This window comes from Podarcis erhardii, assembly GCF_964252035.2.
Source record: "Podarcis erhardii genome assembly, chromosome: 7".
NCBI lineage: Eukaryota > Metazoa > Chordata > Lepidosauria > Squamata > Lacertidae > Podarcis > Podarcis erhardii.
In genome coordinates, this window is record NC_138511.1 from 81777822 (window position 1) to 81796217 (window position 18396).

The 18396-nt window shown below is 43.6% G+C and overlaps 1 protein-coding gene across 7 annotated transcripts; it reads left to right on the plus strand.

Annotated features, from left to right (window-relative positions):
- Window positions 1-1524: 1524 nt before the first annotated feature.
- DMRTC2 (DMRT like family C2) lies at window positions 1525-17188 on the plus strand. 7 transcript variants are annotated; one of them, XM_081868930.1, is made up of 9 exons: window positions 1785-2340; window positions 4451-4691; window positions 5767-5933; window positions 7419-7516; window positions 8235-8409; window positions 9305-9422; window positions 12766-12841; window positions 14116-15112; window positions 16560-17188. In XM_081868930.1, exons 1-9 carry the CDS (start codon window positions 2232-2234, stop codon window positions 16727-16729), a joined length of 2151 nt encoding a protein of 716 aa, XP_081725056.1. In that variant the 5' UTR covers window positions 1785-2231; the 3' UTR covers window positions 16730-17188. The 7 variants fall into 7 exon arrangements, with proteins under 7 accessions (XP_081725062.1, XP_081725056.1, XP_081725057.1 ...); XM_081868931.1 differs by having other exon boundaries at window positions 1958-2340; window positions 8235-8400; XM_081868935.1 differs by lacking the exon at window positions 1785-2340 and adding an exon at window positions 2964-3071.
- The last annotated feature ends 1208 nt before the right edge of the window (window positions 17189-18396 follow it).

Sequence of the window (18396 nt, forward strand, 5' to 3'; positions counted from 1 at the left end):
CTTTATCTGACCCACACCAGGTGTCACATACAAAGCCAGATGTGGAGCAGGCGGCCATGGTTTGAGGGAAATGGCCTCATTTCTGAAATTAGGGTCCCGGGTGGGCCTAATTTGGCCTGTGAGCTGAGGGTTTCCCTTCACTGATTTATTCTCAGGAACTGGTCTGTTTGTCACTTATATAAAGCAGAAGGGCGTTGCTGGCAAGTGACAACTGGAAGATGAGGAAATGAGCCCTTGTTATTATGTGTTGTGATATTCTGTCAGTAGCAGATTATTCCTCCAGACGTTTATCCTTGTCAAGTTGTTGGTGTTGCTTTGATGGATAACAGAGGGGACTGATGCATCCACGAATATAAGAAGACCATCAGTGAGACAAATTAACTTCTATATGCAATTAATTCCCACCCCAACATTAGGCATATCAGAAAGGTATGCTGAAATCAGGCCCCATCAAAATAACCTTGAGTTTACACAGAAATTCCCATTCCTGTCTTTATTCTTAATTGAGGTAACATTGGCCAATGGTATTGTAGGGGGACCCCAACGGCCCCCAAAATATGTTTTGTGTGAGAAACCTATAAAAAGCCCCAACTGAATGATATATTGGAGTTCTGTTAAAATCCTTGGTTCATAATAGTTTCCTTTTGTTCATAAAAGACACATAGCCCAGTTGCTGGAAATACCAAAGATAAGGCATTCAGGGAGTGAACTTCTGAAGAGTAAAATTATGGGAGTCTGGCTGTGCCAGCTTACCAAGGACAACTCCCCTTATGTAGGCTTGTTATCTAGGTGAACATAAATCTCAGCCTACAATTCTCATTTCTTTAGTATGTAGGCTTGTATCTATGTAGGCTTCAAAACTTTGGAAGCGAGGGGCCCTAGAAGGGCTGGACACACATCAAGTTGCAGAGTGGACATCTAGAAAGTTGTATCCAATGAGTATTCTGCCAACTACCCTCTGCAAATGTCTGCAGCGGTTTGATTGGATTTTATTTCTAAAACCTATACAGTGGTACCTTGGTTCTCAAACACCTTGGTACTCAAACAACTCGGAACCCAAACACTGCAAACTTGGAAGTGTTCCAGCTTGCAAACTTTTTTTAAAGCCAAACATGCTCCATTTTGAGTGCCACGCTTCCAATTTGAGTGCCACACTTCCGTTTTGAGTGTTACACCCAGGTCTGTCTGTTTTTGCTATTTATTTTGCGTTTTTGTTTGTTTTTTGGCTGTGTGGAACCCAGTTCAGCTACTGATTGATTGATTGTGTGACTGCAGTACATTGTTTATTGCTTTCATTTTATGGAGCAATGGTCTCATTAGATAGTAAAATTCATGTTAAATTGCTGTTTTAGGGGTTGTTTTTTTAAAACTCTGGAATGGATTAATCCATTTTGCATTACTTTCTATTGGAAAGCACACCTTGGTTTTGGAACGCTTTGGTTTTGGAACAGACTTTTGGAATGGATTAAGTTTGAGAATCAGGTACCACTGTAAAAGGTCCGGGGGGGGGTAAGACCCACCCCCATTCAGCCTTTGTGGAGGTGACCGTGCTGAACCTATTTACTGCAGTAAATAAACTTTTGTACTCTTTCTTCAACCCGACTCATGAGTAATTAATGGTACTAGGTGAGACAGCAGATTTGCCCTGCAACAGTTTGACTAATATATTATCAACTAGCCCCGAAGTCTCTCTGCAGCTCCCATTGCCCTTTCAGGGGAATAGCTTGAATCAGAATTAACAGCCTGCATTTCTGTGACTCGCCTCCTCTGTAGCTAGCAAAGAAATGTTTAATTCTTAGTGGGCTATTTTAATAACATTGCAGGCTAGTATCTTGTGTGGATTTATTTACAAGCTTGCATTTTTATTCCATGTCCCTCTTTCATATCTGTCAATCTCAAGACAGTGTCCGCACCCCCACATATTATATTCACAGCAGTCTTGTATATAAATATAAATGGATGGTTTATTTTGGTAGCTAACTGACAGGCAAAAAAAGAAGTTGCAAATGTGATTGGAACAATGTTGGAGAAATCCTGGTCAGTATTTTAAATTTTGGTTTTAGCTGTATCACAATAAAAAAAAATGGTTGATAGACCTGATGAAAGTAAATAAGTAAATAAAATAAATAACAAGAGCAGAGTACATTGAAATCCCGTCAGCCATGAAGCACGCTGGGTGACCTTGGGCCATCTCAGTGTAATTTACCTCACAAGGTTGTTGTGAGGGTAAAATGGGTGAAGAGAAAAAGATGCATAGCACGCTGACCTCTTTGAAGGGAAGATGGAACATAAATGCAGCGACAATTCAGTTTGGGATGCCCTTTATTTTGCAGCACAACAGTGCACAAATCCCAGCTACTGATTCAAGCTGCATTTAATTTAATAAACTAACAAGCCAAAAAAAAAAAAATTTTCATAACTTTGTTTCAAAAAGCTTCACGTAAAGAAGCGAGGAATGGGGAATAGTTTCAGACTCCTATCACACTGGGGAAAAGAGGTCTTTGGGTGGCTGATGCACGTTTAAAAACCATCATTATTGGCATTGGGTTTTTCATTTTTGTTGTAATGGCCTTTCACCCATATTAGGGGTGAGGGAAATTCCATCCAAGTCAAGACAAGCCAGGTTTAGCTGAGGGGCTCGATCCCTTTCTTGGATCTCTTGCCCATTCTATCTTATCTATATATGTACAGTATACTCTTCATTACTCATTGGTGCAGGGCAAACCACCCAAAATTTTAGAGGGAACCAGAGCATTCTGTGGGCGCTGTATTTTCCACTGATCTGCCCCGAGCATATTATTCTGCTTTTTAAGGCATCCCTTTGCCAACTTTTTTCACCAGCACTGTTTTTTTAAAACACAGTGAATCTCCCCTTCTCCCCCTATTTCCCCCACAATGGTTCAGCCCAACTGTTGCTAGCTTCCTCCCCCTCAATACAGTAGTTTCAGCGGACTTCTCCTAACTACCACCCCACACCGCTCGAGCCCGAGACCTTGACCTCGTCGCTCATTGGCTCTCTCTTTTTTTGCAGTTGGGAGCGAAGAGCGACAGTTTAGCAGAAAGCACTCAAAGTAGCAACCTGGCGAAGCGCGGGGGCGAACGAATGATTTTTGTCTGGTCACGGGGGCTAAGGGAGTAATAAAAGGCCACTCTTCATTGGCTCGCCGTCCAAGCAGCGAATGATAGGAATGCTGTGATTGGTTGTTTGACGTTGGAGTTAAAGGGAGTGCTCTAGGAACCGTTTTATGTGCATGAATGCTTGCTTGCCTTTTATAGCGTTCTGAAATACTCTTCAGTTCTCCTTTTCTTTTTGTCACGCCGATCCACAAAAGTATCCCGTAGCCAATATATATATATCTGTTTCAAAGTGACATGGTAATGCTATAAAAATGTTGCCTCAGAACCTTAATTAGCCTTCGGAAATAAAATCTGCATTCTCCTCGCCCAACATTTTTTTCATAGTATTGACACACCTTCATTGTGAGGGCATCACTAGCAACCATCCCAAAGGATCCTGTCATCCTGTCAAAAACAAGATGGTGTCACTATTGCCTGTAGTCACACTCAGTTACTTAACTTTGCTATCTAGTGACACAATTCCCTTGTAAACCCACAGTGTCCTGACTTTCACACAACTGTTGTGCCTTAACGTCACCTCATTTGGACACCGTGTATTAAGTGCCCTTCCAATACTTCCCCAACAGCAACCTGGCTTCAAACACAGCCCAGCGTTTTAAAATTATGTCATGTTTCTGTAGTAATTCCATGGCATGAGTCCCTCTCGGTCATGTCAAGATTATAGCAGCACATAATAAGGCTACACTACAAGTGTCTATTTCATATTTCTCCAGAAGCAAATGTTGGTAATTTGGGTGGTCCAGGTGACAGTAACCAGAGCAGGCCTTCGCATGAAGCGGTTGTTTTGTGCATCAAATTCCAGAGGGGTTACCATTCTCCTGCCTCTAATCTTCATCTCTGTGGCTGCAATCCAAAATATACTTACTTGAAAGTGAATCCCCTAGAAAAAAGGCAAGGCTCACTTCCAAGTATGGACTGGGATGTGCTTGTCATTAAAAATAAATAAAAATCAGCCAATTGCCTTAGGGTCATTTTCAATTTTCATACTGGGAGCAAAAACGTCAAAGGCTAGCCCAGGCAATCACACCTTTGACCTCACCCATTTATTACCCTCTGTTTGGGTAATCCTGATCCACCAGCAGCAGCGTGCAACTATCTAAAATGGGAAAGATGCCATTTTAGAGGCAAAGAAAATGTATCTTTTCAGGCATATTGCAAGATTGAGACAGGAGGGTATACATTTGAAGTGGTCAAGGAGTGCATTGGGAATCCTCAAAGCTGGTTCTAGTTAACAGTCAGGATGGGCAGCTCTGTTTGGATCGAAGAAATGGCTTCACATTCCGAGACATGATGTTTCTCCCCTGCCTTTCAGGTTCCCACACCATGGGAGACAATGAGGATCCTGACGCTGCAGCCGCACCAAACATGCAGTGCTCCCCCTCAGACTCCACCACAGACGACAGCAGCACCCAAGATGATTATGTGCTCCCCGCCATCGTACGCTCTCCAACCTGTGCCCGCTGCCGCAATCATGGCATCCGAGTCCCACTGAAAGGCCACAAGAACACTTGCCAGTTCCAGGGGTGCCAGTGTGAAAAATGTATCCTGATCCTGTACGTCTGGTGGGAAAGCAAGATGGAAGTGGGTGCTGGCCCCAGACATTGTGGGGATTTGTGTTGAACGTAGCACAGTGCTGGTCTCAGTAGGTGGCACTGTTCCCTTATGAATAAGGCCTTCGTCATATTAAGCTGCAAGTACTACCTCTTCCCTTTGTGCTTTGCTAGCTCCGCGGCAAGCCCATTAATACTTGCAATGATGTACGGCACAATGTTTTTCTTTTTAAAGTCCATTCCTTGCAGCTCCTTGCTCGGTATCCTAAAGGAAGAATCTGTATGCAAATGTGCATGGATGGCTTAGAAAACTGGATAAAGGCAATCTTGGGAGGGCATGACTAGAGAACCAGGAAGGTTAAATATGCATCTGAAACTCCAAAGCAGGGCAGGCCAACTTTTCATACCAAGTAGGCCGCAAGAGTCCTTCAGCATGGAACCAGCAGGCTACATACACTGCCTTGTCCATAGCTGTCAACCTTCCCTTTTTTTGCGGGAAATTCCCTTATTCCAGCTCCGTTATTCGCTGCTTCCCTGGATTGTTAGATATCCCGTAGACTGTCCCCAGGACAGGTGAGGCTGCTGATCCCTTATTTTCAAATCTGAAAGTTGACAGCTATGGCCTTGTCACATGGGAGGAGGAATGCAAGGCCAAAACTTGATGTTCCCACCCCAAACCTTTGCACTGCCTTTCCAAAGCCTGCTAGTGAGATGCCATGCTTTGCAAAGGTGCTAGGCTCCGGCAGGGTTCTAGATCCCTCTCACTTCCTTCCCAAAGCTGAGGAAGCACTAACTAGGCTTTGGGAAGGAGGCGGTAGGACCTTAGGACCCTGCCAGAGAGCCCTCACACCTTCTTCCCAAAATCTAGCCCAGGAGTGGAGGGCATCAAATGTTGCCAAGGGCTGCAAAAAGGGCCCCAAAGGCCATGTGTTGGACCACCCTGCTCCAAAGGGAGAAAAGCAGGTTTTGTTACATCGTAGGGAAAAGGCCAAGAACTCTACTCTTTGCTTGTGTGTGATTTGTATCTGCCCACTCTACCACTTTAATTCTTTCTTTATTTAATGGTTTCTCCTCCCAGGCAGAGACGCCGGGTCATGGCTGCCCAGGTGGCCTTGCGCAGGCAGCAGGAGATGGAGCTGAGGAAGCTGACCAGTGGTTTGCTGCAGCTTCAGGACAGCCCCACATCAAGCTCTCTCCACCCGGCCAAACTACCAAAAGGGATCAAACCTTGCAGGGGAGACATAGGTAAGCTGCTATGAGAACAGGAAAACATGGGACATTGAATTACTTTTATATAAATTTAAAAAAAATAATGCAAAGGACTGAACTGTACTCCTCATTGATCCAAATTTGCTTCCAGTCCTACATGTGTTTAGTATTATAGCATTTAGCATTAATTATATATACAATCCCATCAGTTTATATGGGAGCAACTGACTTTCTCTCGCCTCTGAGTTCTAAAACAAAAGAACACCATCAGAGAAAAAGGCGGGGTATAAATACATATATAACAATAATAACACAGGCTGCCAAACATAGGGGAGCAGAAAATATATGTCCGATGTGAATGGCTGCAATGAAATAAATGAGGATTTGTGCTGGCAAGGAAAGATTTTTGCAAATTCAGCTCCATGAGCTCTTGCAAACAGATGCTTTGAACTTAGATGGAAAAGCTGATTAGGAGTACACACAAAAATTAACAAATGGAAAGAGTTAAGTGTGTTCTCTCCACAGTTTTTCATGCTCCAAAATTCTCCTGAAACTGAATTTCTCCCCCCCCCCAAAACAACAACAACAACAACAACAACAACTGTGGGGTGGTTGTTAAAATGTGTATGTAGTTTTGTCCTTAGGGTCAGGGACTCAGGGACTGCTGCAAGTCCAGCAACCTTTGGCTCCTTCTCTCTTTGAAAAAATCCATTCAGGCTGGTATTTAGAAGCATTCTGTGCCTGGGTTTGCTTTTTTAATTCTTCCCATTTCCTTTTTTCTTTTGTTTGTCATGTCTTTTAGGTTGTAAGACTGTGGGCAGGGACTGTTGCACTACTGACATTTGTAAGCCAGCTCTAGGAATCTTTTTTCGCTGAAGACTGAGTAAAAATGTCTAAAATAAATAAATACCATATCATAGGAGATAAATTGGCTGCTTGTCAGATTTTAAGTAATAAATACACTTATTTATTTTAAGTATTTTTTACTCCATTATTTTTCACTGAAAAGGCTCCTTGAGCCTCTTACTAACAATTTTTGTAAGACAGTCCTTGCCCTCAAGCTTACAATCTAAATGTTGTGGCAAACAAGGGGAAAGCGGGAAGGCATCAGTTCTTAAAGTTTCAGTTCTTAAACAACCAACTTCAGATAATCTGATGGAATAGTGCTGCTAGGGGACAGCTCAGGGAGGGTCGTAGGTGTTAGTCTCTCATCAGAGCAGACCTGTGAGGGGGATGCAGCCGGGTACACTTGCCCCAGGCCTTGGAAGGCTAAGATGGCCAGGGTGCCCTGCCAGGGGCCTGCTGGACCTAGGCTGTCATGCCAAGAACAAGCCTCAGGCCCTGGGTCTCAGACAAGCTCTGCACAGACCTGCAGCAGAGTCAACGAAATAGCCCTGCTTCCCTTTGCTGTGCAGCATGACAGACACCAAATGAACTACCATTACATGACTTTTTCAAAATTCAGGCAACATTCCAGTTCACAGCTAGTGACCCACAAGCTTCTTCTCTTTTGTTGTACAGGCAGGAAAGAGAATGAAGAACCCTTGAAAGATTCAGAGGATGGACTCAGAGGGGTTCCTGGACTCCTACGAAGACAAAGGCGGAGAGCAGCCAGGAAGGTGAGGAAAAGGGACTAGATCACTTATCTTGTCTCCTTATTTGATGGGGTTATTTTAACAGTAGATTGTGGTTGGCACTTGCAGAAAGAGATTTCCGGTCTTCTCTTTATACTGGCAACAATATGCCTTTTTCAAAGCTAAACTCAGCTTTGTTGTCATAGAGTTGTTAGCAAAATGGCCAGGAAATGAGAAATGAAATAAAGCTGGAAGCCTTGAAATGTAGATGTCTTGATACCATCAAATTAAACATAAAGTAGCCAGCCTCATATACGTTTGCCAGCATAACACTGGAGTCACTATTAGCACTTAGGGGTGTTTTATTTTTGGTAAGGGCTGCTTCCCCTTATATATCTAACCTGAGCCTGTGGAACTCCTTGCAACAGTAGGCTTGGCAGGCGTGGGCAGTGCCAGACAGTGGAAAGGTGTTCTCCCTGGCAAAATGCTCTGGAATCTAGGTGTAGCCTGTGATGCCTCCCTTTGTTTCCTTCACTCCTTTAAGATCTAGGAGACTTGACTGATTCTCTGGCTATAACCTCACAGAGAATGTCCCCTATCACGCTACCAGGATTTCCCAAAGTTAATTAATATATTTCATGTCAATTAATGATTTGAGCAAAAACTTTTTTAAAAATTGCTTCTTTTATTTGATGAAATAATTTGTATGATGTTTGCAATATTTATAAGCTGTATTTGCATTGCATTGTGCATTGTTCTCTAGGAATGTTCTTGGTTGCCTCTCTCTCACTGCTCTAAAGTGACAGAACTGCCGTGGGCCCTTAGAGGACATCAACCACCTCATACTGCTTGGTTCCCACCTCCGCTTCCTATGCCCCCTGCACCCTTCTGCCCATTCTTGCCTCAGGAACATTCTTTTCAATTTCAAGGTACGTTAGGTGGGTGACCAATTTCTCTAGTAATAAATCTGGTGTAATCTGTTTATTTATTTTGTTGCATTTAGTAGTCCGCTCTTCATTGAACATTTTCAGTCACAGAGCAGGCAACAACTAATAAAACAACTAATAAAATTAAACAAAGTAAAAACAACAGCATACAAAAATTACAGAAAAAACCTCGACAACAATTCTGTCACAAGGGAAAAAAGCAAAACTACAAAAACCAAATACTGTGATAAATAACAAACACAAGACAGTCAAGCATTTTAGACAAACAACAGTCTTAGAAAGAGTTTCTGCTCCCTGTTTCACATATAGAAGCCCACTCACTCGCCCTCTGTCTCTCATACAAACAGGACCCCACTCTGAGCCAACAGACCCTCACTCTGTGATTTGATGGCCAATATTTTAGTTGCATGTCCCGTAATTAAGAAAACCTACATGATCATAGCACATGCTTCGAAAGATATACTGCACTTCTTATACTATAATAGCAGCAATTATATAAGAACTTAATGTAACCTTCCAGCGTCCTGGTGTTCTTTGAAACAGTCCTGAGGAACGAGGTGTTGCTTCAGAAAGGCTGGCCCTAGTTCTGGTTTCTTATACAGTGGTACCTCGGGTTACATATGCTTCAGGTTACAGACTCCGCTAACCCAGAAATAGGACCTCGGGTTAAGAACTTTGCTTCAGGATGAGAACAGAAATCGTGCAGCGGTGGCAGCGGGAGGCCCCATTAGCTAAAGTGGTGCTTCAGGTTAAGAACAGTTTCAGGTTAAGAACGGACCTCCAGAACAAATTAAGTTCTTAACCCAAGGTACCACTGTATTGTAAACACCATGTTGGCCTCTGTATTCAGGATCTGATCACTGAGCTTGTTTTCCACCCCATGCAGGTTGTGATGGTAATGAAGCAAGGTACATGCCAGATAGTTACATGACAGCTCCAGGACAGATGTTTCACCAGACCCCTGGCACGTCCTGGTGCTTACCTTCACCTGCCAATCTGCCCAGGTATTTTGTGTATAGCGTTCCAGCATCAGGAATATTTAAAGCTAAGTAACGGTCTGTGACTGAAAATTTAAAAACATGAATATGTCTCTAGAACTGCTAATCAACCAGGAAGACTTAACTGTGGGTGACTGAAATCTTTTGTCATTATAGTTGTAAAAACTATAATATAGGTCAGTATGAATATTTCCATATGCAAAATAAATTCAGTGACTGCTTATTTTGCATATGAGAACACATTTCTGGTGAAAATAAGGGAATCCTATCACAATGATAAGAAGAAGTCCTTGCAGAGTTATATAGTAAAAAGAATGTGGACATTCACTAGAGTTGCTAGATCTTTAAAGAGGTGGCCCTGGCCATATCACATTCTCAAGCATAACATGTTGGATGAGGTCTGTAAAAAGTAAAAAGTAAACATAGCTTCAGAGTAAGTTTGAACTTTTGAGCTGGCAATTCTACCACCTGTCCACTCACATTTTGCCCACACTATATGATGAAATATTTGCTCTCTGTGAAATATTTTCTTGTCCAACATGTTTATGCACATGGCAGTTGTGTAAACACCCTAAGGAAAGTCTGGCAGCTGTAATGTTCTGTCTCCCTGCTCTGCTGAGGATTCAAAAACAAGAAGCCAGGACAAGACAGAGAGCAAATAGTCGGTAATAGTACCTCTGGATATTAATCACATGGTTGATTTAGCCATCAGGTAGTGCCTCCCACATGTGGGAATGAACATGCCTTTTGGCTACGATCCTAAGTGCACTTAGCATAAATGTTCAATTAATGTCAATAGGACTGACTTCTGCCACAATGTTTACAGTATCAGGGTGTATATTAGCTCACTAATCCCAAGAAAGGGCTAATCCAGCTAATGTCAGGGCTGTTGAGGAATAAGTCTCACTAGGCACGCCTGAAAGAAGCGGACCATTTGGATCCCTTCCAGTCGGGATTCAGGCCTCATCATGGGACTGAAACTGCCTTGGTCGCACTGGTTGATGATCTCCGGCGGGCTAGGGACAAAGGTGAGAGTTGTTTCCTAGTTCTGCTGGATCTCTCAGCGGCGTTTGATACCATTGACCATAACATCCTTCTGGACCGTCTTGAGGGGCTGGGAGCTGGGGGCACTGTCATACAGTGGTTCCGCTCCTTCCTCCTGGGCCGTGTTCAGAAAGTGGTGGTGGGGGATGAGTGTTCAGACCCCTGGGCTCTCACTTGTGGGGTGCCTCAGGGTTCTGTCCTCTCCCCCATGCTTTTCAACATTTACATGCAGCCGCTGGGAGAGATCATCAGGAGGTTTGGGCTGGGTGTTCATCAGTATGCGGATGATACCCAGCTCTACCTCTCTTTTAAATCAGAACCAGTGAAGGCGGTGAAGGTCCTGTGTGAGTGTCTGGAGGCAGTTGGCGGATGGATGGCTGCTAACAGATTGAGGTTGAATCCTGAAAAGACAGAAGTACTGTTTTTGGGGGACAGGAGGCGGGCAGGTGTGGAGGATTCCCTGGTCCTGAATGGGGTAACTGTGCCCCTGAAGGACCAGGTGCGCAGCCTGGGAGTCATTTTGGACTCACAGCTGTCCATGGAGGCACAGGTCAAATCTGTGTCCAGGGCAGCTGTTTACCAGCTCCATCTGGTATGTAGGCTGAGACCCTATCTGCCTGCAGACTGTCTCGCCAGAGTGGTACATGCTCTGGTTATCTCCCGCTTGGACTACTGCAATGCGCTCTACGTGGGGCTACCTTTGAAGGTGACCCGGAAACTACAATTAATCCAGAATGCGGCAGCTAGACTGGTGACTGGGGGCGGCCGCCGAGACCACATAACACCGGTCTTGAAAAACCTACATTGGCTCCCAGTATGTTTCCGAGCACAATTCAAAGTGTTGGTGCTGACCTTTAAAGCCCTAAACGGCCTCGGTCCAGTATACCTGAAGGAGCGTCTCCACCCCCATCATTCTGCCCGGACGCTGAGGTCCAGCGCCGAGGGCCTTCTGGCGGTTCCCTCGTTGCGAGAAGCAAAGCTACAGGGAACCAGGCAGAGGGCCTTCTCGGTAGTGGCGCCCGCCCTGTGGAACGCCCTTCCAGCAGATGTCAAAGCGATAAACAACTACCTGACATTCAGAAGACATCTTAAGGCAGCCCTGTTTAGGGAAGTTTTTAATGTGTGATATTTTACTGTATTTTTGGTTTTTATGGAAGCCGCCCAGAGTGGCTGGGGAGGCCCAGCCAGATGGGCGGGGTATAAATAATAAATTATTATTATTATTATTATTATTATTATTATTATTAGACACAATGCCCATGATTTAAGATGGGTTATTTATTAAATGATCTACTTCTCTGTGTAACTTACATTGTAAGTAGAAGGTAAAGTTACTAAAGTAATTACAGTGAAGTCAAAGGGAAGTATAAAAGGTAGAGTTTGCTATAGAAATTTATGAGAAACAAAGCAGATAAGCTGATGACCCTTTTGGCCAACTTCTGTTGCTGAAGGAAATAGTCAAACTTTGCAGTTACACAGAAATCTTAATCTAGAGCAGGAGTGGGGAACTTCAGACTCAGGGGCTGAATGTGCCCCTCAGAACTCTCCCCAAGCAACACACCTCAATAGCCCTGTTCTGCTCCCAAGATTCTTTGCCTGGTTGGAATACGTTCTTGAAGTGTGGTGATGTTCTTTCCTTGCCTGGATGGAGGGTGAAGAGGGGAAACCTCTGACTTTTGCTTGGCCTACAACAAAGAAAGCATCACATCCATTGCTCCACCCACTTTTGGGCATACATGCGGCCCCCAGATGGTTACTCACAAGGGAGTGAAACAAGGGGCTGAAAAACATTCCTATCCCTGATCAAGAAGAATCTAGAGGAAACACAAAGTCACAGATATGAAGTAGTTATAGCAAAGACAGTGCTGGAATAATTGTCTTGTTATGAGTGGAACCAGAGGGTGGTATATGCCTTTACTGCTAGAATAATGTATTTGCACAAATTATTTAAAGAACAATTTTAACAGTTCCATGTAACTTCAGGTCCTGTATAATGAATAAACAGAAATTGCTCCATGAAAGACACTACCTAATCTATTATTTATCTTTTATTCTCTGGCACTGGTACAGCAACAGCTGTCTATACTAACAAACATTTACTGCAAACAGCAAGTTGTGGGTGGAAATGTAAAGTGAACTTGGGGGAATGACAGATGCAGAAGCCCCTCTTCCCCCTCAACAGTTTGTGGTTTAGCAAGGACAGAAGGCGAGTGGGAGACAAGCTGCCAGTAAGGAACTTTATAAACAGGATTGAATGTGCTCTCTGTCTTTCTCTCTCTTCCCCCTCCCATCCACCCTCTTCCAGCCGCATGGCCCTGAATCCCCTGAGTGGCAACATGGATTTCAGCAGACGTCCAAAGGCTGCACCTTTGGGAGGTCAGGTATTTTGGTCCTTGTGTCTTGCACAAAAATTGCCTGTGAGCTGGAATTATTACCTTCTCCCTCCTTCCTGAAAGATGGGAAGACACATTTCAGTGAACTTGCAGGAGGTAGCGAAGCTGGCAGTCGGAATTATTTAGTCTGCCCTGTTCTGTGGGAGGGTGAATAAACACATGCCAATGTATGGTAAGGATTCTCTCCTGATGTCTCTCCTGTTGGTGACTCACAGGTGTGTTAGCTTGTCACAGAGAAATGGAGAGTAGTTCAAGGTCTTGGAATGGGCAACCTCTTTACTAATAGTAGAACTCATGCTTCCCCTATAAAAGTCCCATGATCCATTTTGTAGGTGATTGCTTCTCTGCCGTAAGAAGGCCCCAACTTGCCAGGGCCTTATATTGGTAGAGGGCTTTCATGGGCTGGTCCAGTGGTTTAGTGGGAGAGGGTGAAAGTGGGACAGTCAGCCAGTCATGCTCTTTGGTCTAATGTGAAGTTATGAAATGCCATAGCTCTGGCTGCAAAAGAGGAACTGCGTTGGAAACAGTAAACATTATCCCTTGAAAAGTGAAACAACTCCTATTCCTTTCCAGCCCTTTAAATTGGACTAAGCAGAATGCACAGCTGGGGAGAACACGAGCAATGATTGGCAAGGCTAAACGATATCCATTCAATCAAAGAATTGTTATTTGGCACAGGCAATTGGTAAAATGACTAATAATTGGTCTATATTTCACTCTGTATACGTGGAAAGCAGCCAGAGTTGCATCTCCATCCTATTCTAATCGGAAACCTTTATTAAAATATTCCATGTTGCAAGTGCCCATACCACAAGCCAACCTGGGGCTAGATTAAAATTGAGGACCTACAACTGTCTTGCTGCGGAGGCCGGTTGTGTGTCATTCTTATTGCTGCTACCACTTTCCTTTTTTCTTCTTAACTCTGGTGAGGAAAAGGAATCCAGAGCTATGAGCTGGTTACCTGCATGGGTGAAGCTTCAGCTAGCACCTTCTCATCAGGGTAACACTTCATGCTTCTGATAAAGTGGACTGTAACCCACAAAAGCTTATACTATAATACAATGGTTAAGTCTTTTAATGTGTTGCAGGTCTCTTTGTTCTTTCCCACCAGCAAAGAAGGATGCAAGATTTACCCTGCTCTTATTCTGTTTCCCAAACTCTGCAAAAAGAACAAGCAGAATCTGTACATGAGATGTTCATTAATCTAGTTCATGTCTGTTTGTTAATCATGAGGTTAATAGTCTCTCCCCCTCTCTCTTCAGCCAACCTCTTCTGCTCATGTTTCGGTCTGGCCCACCAGGGGGTTTATCTTCTCCCCCCTTTCTGAACAACAGCTGCAGAAAGAGGCTGCTGAAGCCCTGATGGTGCTGAGAAATGCTCCCCAGCCAGGTCCCATTTTGGCCACTTCCAGTCTTCTGCCCCCTACCAGCTCTGCACCTGCTCTGTTGGCCTCATCAGCTTTCACACGCCCCTCAGCAACATTTCACAATCCTGGGGTGGCCAGTCCCTTCCAGCAGCATCCCTCATACTACATGCCTCCATGTGACATTCAGCCTGTAAAGGCTTCCAAGGACATAGCTTTGAAAGGAACCCAGCTGTCCCCAGAGTCAGTTAGTGCTCATGGAGAACAGGCCCCAGGGCCTCTTTTCCTTCCTTTACTCCATGGAAGTGCTCTTCCCCAGCAGTACAAAAATGTCCATCTATTCTCAATTGCTCCACCCCGGGCACCCCAAGTGGCTACTTCTGTAATGGTTTCCAGCATCCAAGCTGTCAAACCCAGCCTCAGAGGGACTTCCAGTGTCAGCCACCACCATTTTGTCCCAAACGTGGCAACCTACCACACAGCCTCAGGCTCCATGCCACATACCATCTGCATGCCACAAACTGTAGACAGTGGTTGGATTTCAGAGACAAATGTTGAAGTCCTTGCTCCATCCAGCTCCACTCACAGTGGCCCTCAAATTCTGCCCTTCTGTGTCCCACCAATGGATGTGTCTGTCACTTCAGTGCCCCTACAAACTGGCATCCCATGCACTCCATTTGGGATGGAACTGCACATGCTTCCTAGGCTGTCACTGTTGAATCCTACCCCCTACATTATAGCTCAGGAAGGTTTCCCAGAGCCAGTTTCCCCCCCAGGGCAGAAATCACAACAATGCCATCAGCAGCAGAGCCAAGAAGGAAAGCATTCCAGCAAGGGACAGGAAGGAGAAGAACATGGCAGAAGCCACAATGCGCCAGGGAGCAAGGATCCAGAAGGTACACTATAGACAATGCAGCTGCAATCGATGCCAGAAGGACTAATATGTGTTATCAACTATTTTTGAAAACAGTGTCTCCAAAAGAGCAATGACATGTGCAGAAAGCACCCCTGTACCCAAAATATAACTGAGGGTTATATAAAGTAATATAGAGATTTTATTTTATTTTTCTCACACACAACACACTAGAACTTAATGAAAGTGATTGGCAGTAGGATCAGGACTAACAACAAAAAGACTTCACACTTACACAATCAACATGGAATTGGCTGCAGAATGTTGTGATAGCCACTGGACTTAAAAAATAATAATTAGATAATTTTTTGCTGGAGGATAACAGTTATTATGATAATAATATTGGTAAACCTTTCAGGGCTGTTGTAAGGGTTATTGAAAGAATGTATGCAAATATGTGCATTTGAGCTTTTAGAAAAACTCACTATACAAAACTGAAGTATTTTAAATTTTGGAAATGCCCTTCCTTGATGCAGCACTGCTATCTGTAGCAATTTGTTTGCTTTCATAGGAATTTGCACAAAATGTTAAGCACATGTAGAGACAGACATGGAATCTGGAATGAGGGGATCTTTACTTGTCTTTGTAGATATTAATGCTGGGTTCTTGGGTGTGTTTTTTTAAAAAAAGGATTTGATCTGTTGATGTATAGGAAAATTCCTACCGTTAGCAAGAACAGTCCTTGCAGAGAAATTGTTAAGAATGCATGCAAACTAGCTTCAGCAGGTTTCTCCTTTATCAGGAAACCTGATTTCATTGACCAAAACATACCTACACCCATATTGCTTTTCTCCTAAACTGAGAATCTTCTGCTGAGCTTCCCGTATACAAGGAAGTACCAAGTGGCAGTGTCCATGGTGCAAATAAGAAACCTGCTCTAGACATCTCATATAGCTTTCCTGGAATTCCTTTGTTTAAACACCATCACCTTTGTATCAAGAGGTTTCACAGGAGGTTATACAGCTGGGCTCCTCAGAACACAGACAGAAATATTCAAATCACTTATTCCGGATTAATCGCATTGCAGTCAATTTGAGAATCATGGGATTTAAGGATCATGGTCATAATGATGTGCAGAGTACCCAGAGTGTCTGAGAGAAAGAATTCAAAAGGGGCAATTACGGTGTTGCCACTTAGGAGCTATTCATACAGGGCTCCTGCAGTGTGTCACCTTACTGCTTGTAGCTGACCTGGGTTCACACCGGATCAGGCAGAAGGCAATGCAATTCCAATTATGTTACCTTCTAGCTGACCTGGAACAAACCCAGGTCAGCCACATGGTATTTACAAATAGCAGGCTGACACCCTGTGGGAGGCCTGTCTGAATGGCTGTCACAAGATCAGTGTGATTGTTGTATAGGTAGGAATAGGGGAAGAAGCCATTGAGCTGCACTGTTAGAGATCTAACAGGGTTTCTCTGTTCCGTGTAGGTTCTACAGAAGCAGCGCCTGACTTCCTCGCATCTAAGCAAGCATGCAGCCAGTCTGTTCAGCAAGCCTCACCAAGCCAACAACAGCCAAGCCACCTCCACCAGGCCAACACCTCCCCCTCTGTTTCCCTAAGCATTGGCCAGATGGGCTCCATCTCACTCCCCACCTAGGCTTCTGACAGTGGGAGGGTGTGTGCATATATAATACTTTGTGAAAAGAAGGGCTTGAGTTGGGTAAAGCCCTTCTCTCCTGATCTTTTAACAGGGCATGGTCAGGGGCACAGCCTCTGCATTTCTTTCCTTCAGATCCCCAGCTGAGTTATTGCAACCACTTTATTGTGGCAAGACAAAGTCAGCATCACTTAACACATTCAATTCATTTTTAACTAGTTCAGTGCCAGACAACAGGCAGAGTTTTTGAAAGGGTTTTGAGAAAACGTTAGATTTTTAAATAGCATGTTGGAGTAGCTTTCTAACAAATAGGGTAAGCAGTTAATGTTCCTTCTTGAAGAAATGGGATATTGTAATGGATTTCTACCATTTAAAAATAAATCACACTGAAATGATTAATGAACAAGACATGTGTTACGTTCCCTACACGACCGCTGCCAATAAAATGTTGAGACACAACAGCAGTTGTTTTGGTTTTTATCCCCAGGCTGAAGTTTGAAAGATTTTTCACTTTGCTTTATCTAGTGCTATTTCAAGAAGGATTCAAGTTTTCTAAATTAGAGCTATACTGAAATTCTGCACTCAGTATATATTAATAGGGTTGTATTTGTAAGCTTATGTAGCATGTTGGTTTTTGAGGGTATGCAAGAACACCATGAGTGAAAACCACAAGGTAAAATGAGAAAACCATGTGTCACAGATAATTTCTCCTTTGCATGCTGAATTCTTTTACAAACACTTCTATACATTTTCAAATTTATACCCACAACAAGAACTGTAAGTATTTTTAAACAAAAAAGTTCTCAAACTTGTACCAGATGTGACGTGTACCAGATTCCCATATACATATTCCCATATACATATACAGTCACAGAGAGCCTCTGCAGGAAATATCAAGCAGATGTTAAAGTGAGGTTTGTTCTGCAGCAGTAGATCATACTATGATCTCCCTCACCCCAAACTGGACTGTTCTGTTGTTCCATCTTTCTGCCGGAAAGGGGAGAAGGATGGATGTATTAGCGAGAGGAGGTGGGGCTGTGTTCTGTAGATTCACACTTCTAGAACAGGCTTTCATTATCAGCTCTCCAAACCAACAGAGCCCACATCACAGTTTGCCATAAGCAATAATTCCAGAAACAAGTAACTCAAAACCACCCCATTTATTTGTTTATTAGAAAGATGGGCATCCAGGCCTTCCAATGCATTCATATTGCACAGAGCAACTTAAAACAATTAAAATATAAGCCTTGGTTATTAATGCAAGATAAGCAGAAACATTCTATCTAAAATAGCTTAGAGACCTTTGAATTTCAGATACAGGGACAGCAACACTAATTTAAGTTCTGCATGTGAGAACATCCTCAGGACATGCCTTCTCCACAAACAATGTCAGTGTTTTACCTCTTGAAGCTTGAACCTTGCAGACTATAGTTATGAGAAGAGGCTGAGAATTATCTGCTGTTGTTCTCTAGACCCCTCAGAAGGCTGTGGGACTGTCCACCTAGTGTGTGGTACAGGCATGCCTACAGTGCCATGCCTTCAGGGTTGATCTGCAGCACTATTCCTTTCTATTGCTGTTCTGTTGAGATTCTCAGGAAAATGGGTCCCCTGTGTGGCTGAGAGAGAGAATGCAACAGCTTTCCACTGGTCAGTCCCTATTTGGATAT

Bases quoted from the DNA above. Each gene is read 5' to 3' on its own strand.
- DMRTC2 (XM_081868930.1), top strand. From the start codon at position 2,232: ATGGGTGAAGAGAAAAAGATGCATAGCACGCTGACCTCTTTGAAGGGA. The intron at 4,692-5,766 runs GTACGTCTGGTG...TTCTCCTCCCAG, and splicing joins GAAAAATGTATCCTGATCCT to GCAGAGACGCCGGGTCATGG. The intron at 9,423-12,765 runs GTATTTTGTGTA...ACCCTCTTCCAG, and splicing joins TCACCTGCCAATCTGCCCAG to CCGCATGGCCCTGAATCCCC.